Source organism: Mirounga leonina, unplaced genomic scaffold (genome assembly GCF_011800145.1).
Source record: "Mirounga leonina isolate KUSES-001 unplaced genomic scaffold, KU_Mleo_1.0 Mir_366, whole genome shotgun sequence".
Classification (NCBI taxonomy): Eukaryota; Metazoa; Chordata; class Mammalia; order Carnivora; family Phocidae; genus Mirounga; species Mirounga leonina.
This window is the reverse complement of record NW_023270709.1, coordinates 7,406,045-7,422,257: the sequence shown is the minus strand read 5'-3', so window position 1 is coordinate 7,422,257 and position 16,213 is coordinate 7,406,045. Positions and strand designations below refer to the sequence as shown.

The 16,213-nt window shown below is 46.0% G+C and overlaps 1 protein-coding gene across 4 annotated transcripts in view; it reads left to right on the top strand.

The window, feature by feature from the left end:
- Positions 1-16,213, top strand: part of LYRM4 (LYR motif containing 4) — a 277,622-nt gene that overhangs the window by 139,446 nt on the left and 121,963 nt on the right. The window contains exon 3 of one of the 4 annotated variants that reach the window (XM_035030783.1): positions 15,159-15,328. The exons of the other annotated variants lie outside the window; for them this stretch is intronic. Coding sequence (XP_034886674.1) covers positions 15,159-15,290 — 132 coding nt within the window. The 3' untranslated portion in view covers positions 15,291-15,328. The remainder of the gene's footprint in view (positions 1-15,158; positions 15,329-16,213) is intronic. 4 annotated transcript variants of the gene reach the window in all.

Genomic DNA, 16,213 nt, shown 5'->3' with positions numbered 1-16,213 from the left:
TTTCCTGTGGCAGTGTCCTGAGAACCACAAGAGTTGGGTACAATCATGGAAGCTTGCTTGGAGTTAAACTAGGTTACAATTTAGGATCTGCTGATAAATCCTGATCTATCAGTTGGGGATCCATGACTATTTAAAGATAAAGATATAAGTTAGGGATAAAGTTATGAGGCCAAGGCATATAGTAACTGCCTTTCAATTATGATTCATACCTGCTTTTTTTCCCTTTCAAATATAATTTCCAGGTCATGAAATATTCTTCTATAATGTCATTTTTAATGATTACATATTAAGAATATGCCATAAGAGAAAAAGCTATGGGCAACTCTGGCAGCTAATTTGAAAATCTAATGAAAAGTAATTTAACCTGAGAAGTGGAAAACTTTTTAAGATTCTTCTTTGGCCAAGTCCTTGATCAATGTTTGTAAATTCCATTGTTGAAAATATTTATTGGACACTTTTTTAAAAATACATTCTTTGAGGCGCGAGTATGTGTATTTAGTTTGCTCACTGTATGATTCAAATCCTGTATGTCATTACCTTTTGAAATATACTGGCTTTTTCCAGTTTTGAAAGAATATCAAAGTCCTCCACTATAATTTTATTTGATTTTGATAATGATTTTATTGGTTTCTCCTTTCATTTCTGCTGGTTAGGTTTTGTATAATTAGCGACCGTCTTACGTACTGTGCCGAGTTAATGACTACATCTTTTTGTAAATGTTGCTCATTATTCATTTAGTGATTTCATATTCAACTCTGCCTTGTCTAGTGTTCATATAAACTAGGATTTTGTCCCCAAAGTTTGCCTAGTATACCTTAATTCACTCCTTGGTTTTCAGTCTTTATCACTCTTGCTTTGTTATCTATCCCAGTGAGTTCGTTCACCTCTATCTAATGGCTGACAGGCTTGATTGTCTTCCTTCCGCCTCATTCTGTTATTTACTAGAATTTGTTTTCTCTTCTTTCCTTCTTTATTTTTGTGGTTTAGCAAGTAGCAGTTCTTTCCTTTTTCCCCCTCTTTTATTTGGGAATCCTACTTCTCCTTCTGTAGCCTGATGCTTATAATTAGAAGCACACATTTGTTACTATTACTTGAAAAAGAATACCTGCTTTTCCCTTCAAGACATCCATTTCCCTACATAGATAAGTTTCATACATTTGTACCTTACTTACTAGTTGTTTCCTCCTAAATCTAAGTGCTCTTACTTTTTACCACTTGTTGGCCACTTCTTCAAGCCGGTTTATGTTACAATCAACAGTTTGGGTCCGTTTTCTCTCTAGCCCTTAGATTCCCTTGAGTGTACTTTCTTTTCTTTTCTTTTTTCTTTTCTTTTCTTTTCTTTCTTTTCTTTTCTTTTCTTTTTGTTTTGTCGTCTCACTGAGGTTCAGGTCTGGCTGCTAGACTGCCTCCTATGGCTACAGCTCCACAGTGATAAAAGGGAAGGGTTCTCTACTCCCTGGGAGACCAGCGGGATAGCAGTGGCAGCAGCTGCCTGCTTCCTGTTCCCAGGTCCCCTTGGACAGTCCCAGTCTCAGGAACAGGGAGTGCCAGCCTTGACTTCCCCTTCCTCCTTGAGTGATAAGGCTCCCTTACAAGAGGCAGATGTCGGCCAGAACCCCAGGCCCACAGACCTCATCCCAGAATCCCCAGCACTGGTCTCCAGACCCTGTGTGGTCTCCAGGAAGAATGCCCCCATGAACCCCCTGAATACCGCACTCCTGTGGCTGAGACCCCACTCACACCAGCGGCTCTACGTGCTTCAGCACCTGTATGCCTGTCTCACAGAGTCAGAGATTGGATGGGAGGCCAGAGGGGAAGCGTAGCGCGTTCAGGCCTCCAAGTTCCCAGAATCCCACTCTCTGGTACTACTTACTAGAGAGATTTCAGATTCAGTAAGTTTTGTAGTGAGAGCAGGGAACCTAACCAACATTTAGAACATAATCTATAAGAAAAGTATATTTTAAGAACTTAGCACATAGAAATAAAGACCTTTTAGAGCAAAACCTCCCTCCCCCTCCATGGCCCACACCCCACCCCCACCTTGCTGTCTCCCTGGTGCTCCATCTCTTTGACTTGGCCTTTTGGGGGTTGCCTTGTGTTCTCACTTCTCCCTCCCTCCAGTGTGTCTGGTAAAGTAAAGATGGACCTAGAGCTATATTTCACGTTTTCTACAATAAGATATGTTGAAGTTTAAAATTTTTGTTTTCAGCAAAACCATGAAGTAAGGAATGGGAGGCTCAAAAATGGCCCTCAAAAGATGTCCACATCCTAATCCCTGGGACCTGTCAATATTACCTTTTGTGGGAAAAGGGACTTTGCAGATGTAATCAAGTTACTGATTTAAGAGGAGACCATCATGGATGTTTCACGTGGGCCCTAATTGTAATCACTAGTGTCCCTGTAAGAGAAAGGCAAAGGGAGACTTGATTACAGAAGCAGAGGTTGGAGTGACGTGTTTTAAAGACAGAGGATGGGGCCACAAGCCAAGGAACACAGGCGGCCACCGGAAGCTGGAAAAGACAAGACAAGGAAACGGATTCTCCCCTAGAGCCTCCAGAAGGACCCAGTCCTACTGACACCTGGACTTTAGTCCAGTGAAACTAACTGACCTCTGGCCTCCAGAATATGTGTTTTAAGCCACCCAGTTCGCAGTGATTTGTTACAGCAGCAATTAATACATAAGGTAATCCTTTGGAGAGCCATAAGACCAATGCTACTAGCTTGTGTCCCCAGTCCCCGGGAAGGAAGGGGATACACAGTCTTGAGACACACCTCATACATACACTTGAGGTCCTGGGAGCGTGGCTGGGGGTGGGGATGGTTGAAGCTGCTTGGTCCCTATAAGCCCTTAAAGACGGTGCCCATGTGGACATATTCTCCGCTAGTGCCCAAGAGAAATCCTGTGGGGGGAATGAGGTCTTCTTTGAGCAAGTGCATATGTGAGCGGGACGTCAGAGGCTCTGGGGAGGCAAAGCCAAGCTTTCAAAGGAGTGCGGGCCTTGGTGTGGCATGGGCTGTCTGAGAGAATCCCAGGCACCATCTCTGGGGAAGCATCTAAACCTTGTCACACAGGAGAGATGGGGCCTCCCTCAGTCGTGCAAGTAAAAAGCAAGATGGATGACCCTGGTCCTTTCCCACGTAGTAGTTCACATCCAAAGCTGTGTCAGAACATCAAGTGTAGACAGAGGGAGGAAAAAAGAAAATAGAGGGCCCAGGAGACAAAGTCACAAAACGATTGTGGGGAGGGAAGGGGGCATGGTCTCCAAACACACTTATTTGTGACAATTTGTGAAAAGTGGCCTCTGAAATCTTCAGGTATGATTTCCTTCCCTGAAAAGGGAAAGATAAGGGTGGCTCCTTTTTATCTGCTGTCAGTCAGCCAGGCGGCCTTGCAACTTTGACTTTCCCCAAGGAAGTGTGCTCAGCCACGATCAAGCCTGACAACTAATTTAGCCCTTTGTGATTGGTGAGCTTAAGAAGTGACTTGTACCTAGAAGGCCACAAGGTGCCCTTATGTTGCAATTTAGTGACTGTGCAGGGGGCCGCCCCCACCCTCAGCTAGGACCAGGGGAAGCATGGCAGTAGGCACCCTGTGCCCAGAATATGAATGTAACCATTGGTCCTCTTCACGTTGACAGGTCCTATAAAATATTTCTGTGCAGACAGCAAGAAATCTAAATTTAAACTTCCACTTAATTTTTTTATTCCAACAGGAGTAGTGTTTATTTCATAGAGGATCAAAAACCTTAGGATACCATTTCTTTTTTTTTTTTTAAGATGTTATTTATTTATTTGAGAGAGAGAGAGAGTGCACAAGTGGGGGGAGCAGCAGGGAGAGGGAGAAGCAGGTTCTCCGCTGAGCGGGGAGCCCGATGTGAGGCTCAATTCCAGGACCTCAGGATCATGACCTGAGCTGACGGCAGACGCTTAACCAACTGAGCCACCCAAGCGCCCTCCATTTCTTTTTTTTTAAGATTTTTTTATTTATTCATTTGAGAGAGTGAGCAAGAGCACAAAAAAGGGGGAGGGTCAGAGGGAGAGGGAGAAACAGACTCCCTGCTGAGCAGGAAGCCTGACGTGGGCCTCAAGCCCAGGACCTCAGGATCACGACCTGAGCCGAAGGCAGATGCTTAACAGACTAAGCCACCCAGGAGCCCCTAAGATACCATTTCTTGTTATATACCTAGATTTCTCGTCACCAAGGGTTGATCAGTCTTAAACACCAAAAAAAATGTAATGGAAGGTGTCAATGTCAGTTTCCTGATTTTCATATTGTGCTATAGTTAAGCAAAAAGCTACCTTTGGGAGAAATAGGGTGAAGAGTACACAGGACCTCTCTGTACTACTTTTTGTGGCTTCCTGGACTATATATTTATTTCAAAATAAAAAGGGTTAAAGTGATACATTTTAACACAACCTAATTTATTTTAATATGTTACTTATATGTAAAATATAATATTTTACCACAATTTTAAAGCCAACTAAAAATAAGTAAATAAATAAATAGAACTTTTTTTAAAGGATGATATAGACCAGCACTGTTCTACAGAAATATAATACAAGCTATAAATGCAAACCACATGTGTAATTTTAAATTTTCTAGTAGTCACATTCATAAGATTAAGAAGAACCTGGCAAAATTAATTTAATAATATATTTTCTTGGGCGCCTGAGTGGCTCAGTCATTGGGCGTCTGCCTTCGGCTCAGGTCATGATCCTGGAGTCCCGGGATCGAGTCCCGCATCGGGCTCCCTGCTCCGCAGGAAGCCTGCTTCTCCCTCTCCCACTCCCCCTGCTTGTGTTCCCTCTCTCGCTGTCTCTCTCTCTGTCAAATAAATAACTAAAATCTTTAAAAAATAATAATAATATATTTTCTTTAACTTGGTGTGTCTAGAATATTATCATTTCAACCTGCAGTACAAAAAAAAAATGTTAATTTTTGCATTCTTTTTTCCTTATTAAGTTTTTGAAACCCAGTGTGTATTTTATACTTCCAGAACATCTCAATTTGGACTAGCCATATTTCAGGTGCTAAACAGCCATGAGGCCAATAGGATAGCACAAGTATAGACAGTGTTTTTAATGTATCTTTACGTATGTCCTTTTCAATACCTTTTAACAAATTTATTGAGTTTTATGTGCCATTTGAAGTATGGTTTTTAGTATAATCGGCGTTATGTGAATATCCATCACCATAATCACTTTTAGAACATTGCAGCACCCCAAAAAGAAACCCCATACCCACTGGGAGTCACCCACATTCTCTCCTACTCACCCACTTGACAACCACTGATCTACTTTCTAGCTCTATGGATTTCCCTCTTTTGGACATTTCATATACATGGAGTCAGATAATGTGTGGTTTTATGTGTCCAACTTCTTTCACTCAGCATAATGTTTTCAAGAGTCGTCCATGTTGTAGCATGTATCAATGCTTCACCCATTTTTATGGCTAGATAATGTTCCATTACATGGATCCACTGTTTGGACATACGACATTCTGTCTATCCCTTCATGGACACTGGGTTGTTTCTACCTTTTCACAATTGTGAATAATACTGCTGTACACATTCTTGTACACCTTTCCATGTGGACATTTGTTCTCATTTTTTGTAAACATATACCCGGGAGTGGCATTGCTGCATAAAATCTTTTTCACACAGTGCTTTAATTTTTAGTAAGTTATTTATTTGAGAGAGAGAGTGTGCGGGCGGGGGGGAGGGCCAGAGAAAGGAGAGAAAGAATTTCAAGCAGACTCCATGCTGAGCACCGAGCCCGACGCGGGGCTGGATCCTAGGACACTGAGATCATGACCTGAGCCGAAATCAAGAGTCAGACACTTAACTGACTGAGCCACCCAGGCCCCCCTATGCTTTAATTTTTTATACATTTTCCTTGGCCATATCTGCCTGTTGTTTACATTCTTCAAATAACAGCATTTATAGCAGCAACACTGCTTATCTCCTTGTGGCCTCAGAGGATTGGTCTCCATTCCCCTGAACATTATAGTGAGTTAGTGCTGGTGGCCCGGCTCTGTCAAAGTCACTACCAAATGGCTAAGGACATAAACAGCTTTTATCAATAAACAGCTTTTCTTTGTGTTCTCACAGCCCTGGGTGATCTTTCATTGTGCATTACAAGAGTGTGGGATATTTCTGTCAAAAAAATAAAGGAAATCTAGAAGGGTTAAATTTGTGGTAAACTCTGTAGTTTCCTATAGTAGATTCCCAGCGCTAACTGCCAGGAACACGTCACTCTAACTAAGACATTGGGTGGAAAGGAAAGGAGAAAGGTTGAGCAAACTACTCTAAAAGAGGGGCTTGTTGGGGCGCGTGGGTGTCTTAGTCGGTTAAGCATCCAACTCCAGATTTCAGCTGCAGTCATGATCTCAGGATCCTGGGGTCGAGGCCACATCAGGCTCCGCACTCAGCGGGGAGTCTGCTTGGGATTCTCTGCCTTTCCGCCTCCCTCTGCCCCTCCCCCTCTAAAATAAATAAATAAATCTATAAACAAACAATAAATAAATAAAAGAGGGGCTTGTCCCACTGGCTGGTCCATGTCCTCAGGGCTGACTCCAGTGTGAGGGTCCCTTCACCTTGATGACAGAAATGGAGCATCCACCTTACTTGAACCGAAAAGCAAATCAGAAGTCAGGCCCAAGGAAAGCTACTTATAGCAGGTCAAGTTTGGGGCTCGGGGGTCAAAATGAACATTCAGAGCGCAGCTTTTAACACTGGACCATCCTCAAAGGCTTCAAGGTTCACTCTTCCTAGAAAACAGCTGACTGCCTCAGATGATGAAGTTTCTGTCGTTCAGATGAACAGAACTAAAACGTCTTCTTTCTGAACAAAGCGAGGAACAGGCCCAAGAGGGGCTTTCTGCGGAGGAAGCCTTCTGCCGGGCTTGACTCCTATGGCTAGTTTCTTCCTCCTCCTCTGACAGGCCTTGCCCTGAGACCTTGCACAAGCACCTCCTGCTCCTGGGCTCATTCGTCCGTTCAGCAGAGATTGCTGAGCACTAGGGATGGCTCATGGGCACGCCGGCACCCAGACTGGTTCATGGGCTCAGACCCCACCTGCGTAGACCCGGGGTTCCATGTTCAGGCAACAAAATCAAGTGTTTGGCTCCACCCACTTGCTCTGAAGCGGGAGAAGAGTTGGTGGAGGTCCTAGAGCTCAGCCAGGGGTTGAGGATTCAGTACGAGTAAAGAAACCACAGGTTTCGGGCACCTGGGTGGCTCAGTTGGTTAAGCGACTGCCTATGGCTCAGGTCATGATCCCAGAGTCCCAGGATCGAGTCCCACATCGGGCTCCCTGCTCAGCAGGGAGTCTGCTCCTCCCTCTGACCCTACCCCCTCTGTGCTCTCTCTCACACTCTCTCTCTCAAATAAATAAAAAATAAAATCTTTAAAAAAAAAAAAAAAAAAGATTGCCAAGAATCTTCATAGGCTCAGAGAGAGATGATTCTAGCAGCTGTGTGCCGCGGACTGAGGTGGGGCAAGGGTCCCACCCTTTCTCCTCCCGTAGCTATGCCCAAGGACACAAAAGGTATCCCACAGGCCATGGGATGAGGACTCGTTTCCAGGCTCTTCTGAGACTACGGTTTCATCAGGGGATGGGAAGGAAGCTAACTGCGCAGGGCTGGGTGTAAGGGACATGAAACAGATGCAGCCCCAGCCTCTGTCAGAGACAAACACATAAACTGCATAAAATATAAAGTCAGGATGGTGTGGCTGGTGCTGCAACAGACAGAACAGAAGGCCCCGAGTCCACAGAGCACTTTTCCAAACATGGTCTGAGGCCTCATCCCAGATCTGCTAAGTCGGTCTCTGGGGCTTGGCAAAGAGCCCTCTGGCAAACTCACACACACTGGAGTCAGAGAAACTCTGGCTGAGCAGGAGGTGGTATGCCTGCCGGGGGGGGGGGGGGGCTTGGCCAGGGAAGACCACCCCTCCCCCGTGCCCTGGCAAAGGAAACCCAATCTCTAGGCAACGTGTATTCTTCCCTAAATGGCTGCCTTCGGGCAGTCGAGGTTATTTAAAGTGTATCCCCATTTCCCTGAACTGAGAGAATTCTCTCAGAGATCCCATCCATGAGGGACACACGTTTCTGAAGTCATACTTGTAGCCCAGTCAGACACACGGGGGCAGGGGCAGAGGGGAGGAAAGAGTAGAAAAAAGAGGCAAAAGACACGTGACTCATCAGAGTAATATGTTTTCTAGCAAAAAAGTCTTATCTCCAAAATGTTTAAAAAGGAGGTAGCGGGGAGTTAACCATATTGGAGAATCGATCATGTTCTCAGCTGAGCTACTAGAAGTGAGGCTGTCTGTTGAAATGCATTGTTTACAAAACACAGTTGTGAAGGCTGCGTAGAAACAGCCTGGGGGGATGCTGTCAGGATTCTTGGTCAGTCACGCCAAACAGTACATGTGCGACAGTGTGCAAACAGCAACTTTGAATGTTTTGTGTGTCAACAGGACAAAAGGAGTTTGCAGAAATAAAAATAAAGGTGATTTTGAGGTGGTGGGATGGGGTTGTTTTTTTTAATTTCTTTTAATACTTTTTTTTTTAAAAAAACCACACTGTACTCACGGAATACACTGAGATTTAAAGGAATAGAATTTAGAGCTTTGCTAAAACTCAGGGTCATAAGTATTGACCCTGTGATGCTGGATAAATTAAGTTTACCCCTTAGACCCTAGGGCTCTTTAAAACAGAGAGGTTGAGGGGCACCTGGGTTAAGCGTCTCCCTTCGGCTCAGGTCAGGATCGCCGGGTCCTGGGATCGAGCCCCGGGTCAGGCTCCCCGCTCGGCGGGGAGTCTGCTTCTCCCTCTCCCGCTGCTTGCCCCTCTGTCTGCCGCTCTGCCTACTTGTGCGTGCTCTCTCTATCAAATAAATAAATAAAATCTTTAAAAAAATAAAACAGGATGTCTGCTCTACATACAATGATCAGGCAAGCCAATAAAGTGTACAGATAACTGTAAAGTGCTAGATAGCTATTAGTTGTTGCTATAATTATTGCACACAGAGTATGAGGTTGTCACAATCTGCATAAAATGGCTCTGGTATGATTTCACTGAAGCAAGTGAAAGTAAAAAGGCTGAACTGCAGTTGCCCTGACAGGAGAGAATGATCACAGACTCTTTAAAATCAGCCATGGCAAAAAGTTGGAGCAGGCCGGTTAATTTCCTTGCACTTTCCCCTTAGCAGCTGACGATGAGCACATTTAAAGGAAGTCGGGGTCGTTAAGAGAAAAGCCACTGTTCATGTGCACACGCGGTGTCTTCCCCTGTGGCCATCTGCCCAGGGCGGGTGGAAGGAGGTTGCTCCAAGGCTGCAGGGAGCTGGTTGTCTCCTTCCCGGGGAAACCGGGAGGGCACCGAAATGGGGGTCCACCCAGATAATCCAGCCCGCTGCAGCCTGCCCTGCTCTGTGGCGAGTGAAAGCAGAACCGTGGGCAGGAGAGCCACGTGTCCTGGCCATGGCTGAATGCTGGCAGGGTGTCTGCAGCTCTCCATTCAAAGGCCGGGTTCTCTCCGCCTGCCGGGGAGACAAACTGCAGTTCACTCGTTGACTGCTGATTCCCTCCGCAGGTTCTTTAGGGACTGGTTATTTCCTCCACCAGCCCACCATCCCTCTGTGACATATCTCAGAAATCTGGACTGTCCGTCACATGGTGGAGAGCAATAGTGGACACAGCCACGGGAGAAGAGAAAAGATGCCCATCTTTCCTGTTGGCGTTGTCGATGATGCAATGTTGGTGTGGATGTTTCTGTCTAAGAGTTGGTAGAGCCCTTCTGGGGTTAATTCTTGGCTTCCCGGGCTTTTAGTTGGAAGGTATGTTCAGTAACTGGGCTTCAGGGACAGTGTGGAGGCGGTGTAAGCTGATGGCAAGTTCCCCGTGTCCTACTAGAGCCCCAGGGATCAGGGAGGTGGGCTTGACCTTGAGAGTGCCGAGGAATTCCGAGGAGCCACCACACTGGGCTGGCACCAAAAGAGAACCTCCAGGCCCCTATCTCCTCAAACCCATGGTGTCATTTCAGGCTCTAGCTTCTGGCCTTCCCTTTCTCCTTCACCCACAATAACTTCCAGGAGCAAAATACAGGCCATTCTGCGCAGCTGTCTTCACATCTCCCCTGCAGCATGCTAGAAAGAAACAAGAAAATGTGAGCCTTGTGATCAGTAGCCTGTGCATACTATGCATACTATACTTTCCAGGAATAGCCCAAATTTATTCTCCAAAGCCCCTACCCTGTAGGTGATATTCCATGTTTAACCACCAGTGTGGCACAGGCCTTGACCCCTCAGAATGAAAACTGGCCAAGCTCGAGCAGGACGACAACCCACCAAGCCAGACGAGGACCCTGAGTGTGAGGTCCAGGCATCCTGCCCTGGAGGTGGCAGGAGGGAGGGAGGACTCTAAGTGTGAGGCGCAGACATCATGGACCCTCAGGGAGGGAAGGTCCCCAAGCAGCAGCCATTGACCCGCAGTCTGGCGGTCGTGCCCCATTTTAGCAAGTCTGGTACATACTGGCTGAATATCATCTTTGCCCTCTCCCCAGGCCAACAGAGACCCTGTGTTTTCTAGTGGTTCCCCTCCCCCAGACATTTCTGAGAATGCCCAGGGGTCCTTACACGTATACTTAAGTGTCTCCTTGACCCTGCCAATTTGGGGGTCCTATGGAAGATGGTGGGATCAGGATTAGGATATTGTTGGGGTGAGCCATGTTAAGCAGAGGTGCCATCCACTGACTGCCCATCACTGCTGACGTCCACTGTCCAAATCTCCGCCCTGCCCTGAGTGCTGGGTGAGAGGCTGGCAAGCATAGCTCCTTAGTGCATCTGGACCCAGTGCTCCCTCTAAGGCCCTGCCAGGCTTTCAGTTCACATGGGTGTTCTTCTCTCCTGTCCATTTTGGTGCTCTTTTCAACCTGACTTCTGGATGGGGAGAGACAGAAGAGAGACACTTAATCAAACGTGTTGATGTATGTCTGACCCCAATGTTGTTTAAGGTTTAATATCCTTCCCAGAAGGTTCCCAAGCCCTGGGAAAGTAAGGATGTTGCTGACCATATGGGGTTTTTTAATTGTTATGTTAATCACCATACATTACATCATTAGTTTTTGATGTAGTGTTGACCGTGTGTTTTAATGTCCCTGGATATGACATAGCGGGTCCCCACGGGGATGGATGCAAAGGAATGCAAGGCAGCTGGTTGAAAGGAAGATCTGTGTCCTGCCATGTAAAGATGCTGAGCTTGACAAAGGGGCAAGTTGGAGGAAAGGGGGTGGAGTTTGACTTCTTGTTTGTTTCTGTTGTTTCACACCATTTCTTGCATGAGCCAGGCTCCGGCCCCTGAGGTGGAGGTAGGGCGGCTGCCAACGGCCATGGTATCTGTCAGAAGCTGCTGAGCGTGGGATTGTTGCAGAGAACCTGTTCCAGCAAACCTGGGTCTGTGAGAGGTGTGAGCACAGGAGGGGAGGGGATGCTCGTTGCTCATCTGGGGACACTTGGTCACTCCTGACAGGTGCCTCAGTGCTCTCCCCGAACCTGGAAGCCCACAAAGTGAAGAACTTATCCAATCAAACAGAGTAGTGTGAGTGACCGTGCTCTGTACCATCTGACCACCTGTGGCCAGAGCCAAACCAAATGAAATAAAGTCGATCTGCAAGTCTCTAGAAACCATTGTCTAAAGTGGTGGGTAATCATCGAACTCCGTATTTCTTTCTCCCTCTCTCTCTCTCTTTTTTTTTTTTTTTGCCACCTAACCTTTTCAGTTATATTGGCTTAAAGCAAATGTAAAATCAGAGTTGAGGGGTGCCTGGGTGGCTCAGTCAGTTAAGCATCTGACTTTTGATTTCACCTCAAGTCAGGATCTCAGGGTTGTGGATCGAGCCCCACATCAGGCTCCGCCCTGGGCGTGGAGTCTGCTTAAGATTCTTTCTCTCCCTCAGCCCCTCCCCTCCCTCTCTCCCTCTCTCTAAGAAAAAAAAAAAGTAAAATCAGAATTGAATCAAGCTGACCCTGAAAAAAGGTGTCCCTGAAGGGATAAAATAGCACCTGCTTGTCCCAGAAACTTTGCCAAGGATCTTCCTCAAGCAAGTTGATAAGCATATAGTCAGGAGCTTGCTGGTCCCAGCACCATCCCAGGAATCGCCTGCCTAGGCAGTTGCATCACCTTGTCACTAATTATAGCGGTGCCGGGATTTTGGTCATGCTGCTGTGCTTTTGGTGACCCAGAGCACTGAGTTCAGGGGCTGAGGTGCAGCCGAGCGCAGTGCAGGAAGGCCGGCGTCTCTGGCGCTTTGCCTGGGCTTGTCACCATCCCAGGGAAGAGCCAGGTTTCACTCTGACGTGATGTTTGGGTTCTGAGTTCTGCCCAGTTCCAAGAAGGGCTCGGTGACTGAGTCGCAGGGCTAACTTGCATGCTTGCCATTGGATGCTTTCATCTCCCAGAGCCTTAGTTATGCAATGCTTCACCCCGGATTCCAGGAGGCTCCTGCGGATTCCAGGAGGCTCCTGCGAGGGGGCTGGCAGACTCTTTGTATCCAGTGTCCCCACGTGGTCACCTGTGCCTCCGGGGCGGAGGAAGGAGACTATCTGGATAGGGTGGGAAGACAGCTAGTGGCTGTCTCCTGTTTTATAACTGTCTGCCCACCCCGAGCAGTGGTCCAGACTAGCAGGTAGAAATCATCCACAGACACCCAGTAGCTCTAAAGGACAGGTGTAGGAGGACCCCCTGGCCTTCATTAACAGTGTGGCATCCTAGAGCAACACTGAGGTACAAAGACACCTCCCTCCCCCAACCTGGTCTTGTAGTCCACGACTGTACCTTCTGGAAGGGCTATGCCCATAGAGCACCAGGTGGGTAAATACCAACCCTAGCTTTTTGTTTGTTTTTTTGGAAAAATATTCACCCATTGGAAAAAAAAAACTGATCATTTTTAAATACTAATAATAAATGCTGAGCCTGAATGCCCTTATATTTATGCTCAGTGTAGAACTCAGGGGTGCCAATCAGATGCAAGAGAATGGTGACATGCATGGACCCCCTCCCCCACCTCCCTAATGAGAGACTCGCTGAGTGGGGCCTGACCATGTGTATCCTTGAGAGCTGACCCCGTGGTTCTGAGGCCCGTCTGGTTAGGACCCACTGCCTTACATGTATATTTGTTCAAAAAGGGACTCATTCCTGCAGAGGGGACAGTATGCTGATGGAATGGGAACCCCTGCTGGCTTCCCATGGCTTCAGGCTCTTTGAGGCCACAGTTTTCTGAGACCCATTACAATGGTTTGATTTCCTTTACTCTGGTGGCCTGGAATTCAAAAGAAAGAGGCCATCTCTTGGTGGGCTTTTTAAAAAAATTTTCAACTGAACATCAGACATGCAGAAAAACAACGGAATGGCCTAGAAATCTGACAATGGTGGGTAAGAGATAGGGCGACCATATAATTCATCATCACAAAGGGGGACCCCTGAGAGTGAAAGAAGGCTCTATTAATAATCACGCTGGGACAATAGGGGTAAGCCGGGCGCTTGGTCACACTGATGAGAGGACACAATCCTGCATCTGGGGTGTCTCTTGTCCTTACCAGTGAGGAGGAAACACAGTAAGTATTAATTGCGACATGGGGTTTAGAGAAGAGATAGGGATTTGTTCACTGCGCTGCCAGGAATATCACAGAGAAAATAAGAAGTCAGCTCCTCACCACCTCCCTCCACATTAGGAATATCCAGTATCTAAAATTCAAGGCTAACGGAGTTGAATGGAGCATGTGTGGAGAGAGGAAACACAAGAAGATTCATCTCTAGATTCTTTGCACTGGCCTTCTTTCTCTGCTGTACATCTAATTGTGGACTGACTTCTCGAAGATCTACTTTGGCCATTTCAGGCATTCTTCTAGTTCATAAAATGATGGCAAATTCCAAAGCAATAATATTATGTTACTATATGTAGATATTTCATAAAACAACTTAGGCTACCAGACTCTAGAAAGAAAAAGAGCATATGCATCAAGAGCTATTTTTAGAGGAAGACCATGTGACCTAGGATTTTACCTCTTACTGCTAAACAGAAAAGATTGAAAAAATTATATATAATTTCATGTATCCTTGTATCAGTTAGCTTCTTTAAAAACTTATTAGGAAACCAAGTATGATAAAAATGGTCTCTTTGAAAAATGGTTGCTACAGCAGGTGCTCTACTATGGCAAGGCTGTGACAGTGACGCTTCACGCTGGGATATCACTGGAAGAATCGTGGAGCGAGCTGCAGGCAGGATGGAAAACTGTCTGACATCATTATAGGTCAGAGGAGGGGCACAAATGTCCTGCCCACCTTCCATGGGAGAAGCAGACAGTTGGTGGTCAGCAGAACTTGTGGTCTGACAAGAGGCCAAAAGCTGAAATTCTGCTATCAAAGGATTCACTTATGTTGGTGGTTCATATCAAGTGTAACTACCTTAGGAAATAAAAGGATGCCTCTCAACTGGGTGTGTCGGGGACACTCAAAGGCACAGGCTAAATAAAATGCATCTTCTCAAAGGGCCAGAGTTACTTGACAGTTTGGGAAAACATTTTTATAAAGTGAGTATAAATTTATTATGGAACAGAATACACCATTTATATGAAGATCAGTAGGGGACTTCAAAGAAATGTTCTAGTTACCACATCCCCTTCAAGCTAAGCCCCAAATCCCCATGAGTACGATTTTATGTATTAACTACCTCTGTTCGGTAGGGTCTGGTTTCTAACTCTTACTCTGCTCATTTCTCTCTCTTTGGGCCAGTGCCAATTTTTTCAGTTGTATCTCAAAAATGCTTTAATATCTTCCTCATCAAAATATTCTTTCTAATTCTTGACTTTGTATTCATTCAAATAAGCATGAAAGTTGTTTCCTCAAATACCTCAAAAAACCCCACTGGGATTTTCATTATCGTGTTAAAACATAAATTAATTTGGCAAAAGATTGACATTTTTATATGATTCAGTCCTTCCATGAACATGGTATATCTTATTTCATCCAAACTCATTTTACATTTTTAAGTTTTATTGTTCTTCTCTCTTAAAGCCTTACACTAATTCTTTTTAGGGTTATGTCTAGGTGTGTTGTTTGTTGTTGTGACTGTTTTTACTGTCTTTTCTCATCATATTTTCAGTGGGATCCACTGAGATGCTGGATTCTTATATGTGAAATGGAAGGGCATGCCCATCTGAGCAATTACACTCCTTCCAGATGTGGAAATCAAATACCAAGGATGGGGTTTGCCTGTAGAAAGCCTGCAAATTGATGATGATAATGGTATCTTCCTCATAAAGTTGTTGTGAGGTAGGAAGAATTAAATACTTCTAATTAATTGACTTAATTAAATGCTTAGAACAGTGCCTGGCACACAGTCATTGCTCATTAAATGTGACTATTACCTTTCATCATCATCATCATCATCATCATCGGTAGTAGTGGTGTAATCACTACAATGCCAGGGACAGAGTTTGTCACTGTCCCCCATCAGGGAACCATCCCTGCCCGGGTGGTTTTACCATCCTCAGAGAGCACAGCGAGCAGGGACAGTCCCTCCCTAGGCTTCTCCAGCAGAGCCAGCTATCAGCCTCTCTCTAACTTTTCAGTGCCCAGAGCAACCTCCTGACACCAGACCACTCTGACGACCAGCCGGAAGCATCATGGGCCTACCAGACAGGAGGCTGGGGCCCAGAGCAGAGATGAGGAGAGTCTGTCAGTCCTCAAGTCCAGCCAGGGAAGCTCAAGTTCACGAACAGGAGGTGGTATCAGACATCCCTGACACCCTCTCCACAGTGTGGGTGTGTTTGACAATTACAGAATCATAGACTCTTACAGCCAGAGTGTGAGGAGGCTTCGAGATCTTTGAGGTCAGGATCTAACACCCGGTGGTACTCCTCTCAACAGCAGACGGGCGGTGCACGAGGCCATGCACATCAGTAACATTTAACAAGCCCTGACTACATACCCACTACTGTTCTTAGTTAATCCTCTCAACAACGTGAAGACAATGAACGTAATGGAGCCCTAGGAAGTATCTGGGGCAGTTGGTACATCAAGTCTCCTATCGCATTTGATTCTCATAACAATGGTGTGAAATAGGCAGGGCCCCAGTGCAGCCTCCCCACCGCCCCCACCCCTCGTGATGGAGCCCAGCTCCTCCGAGTCCAAATCAGATTGAAATGTGGCGCACAG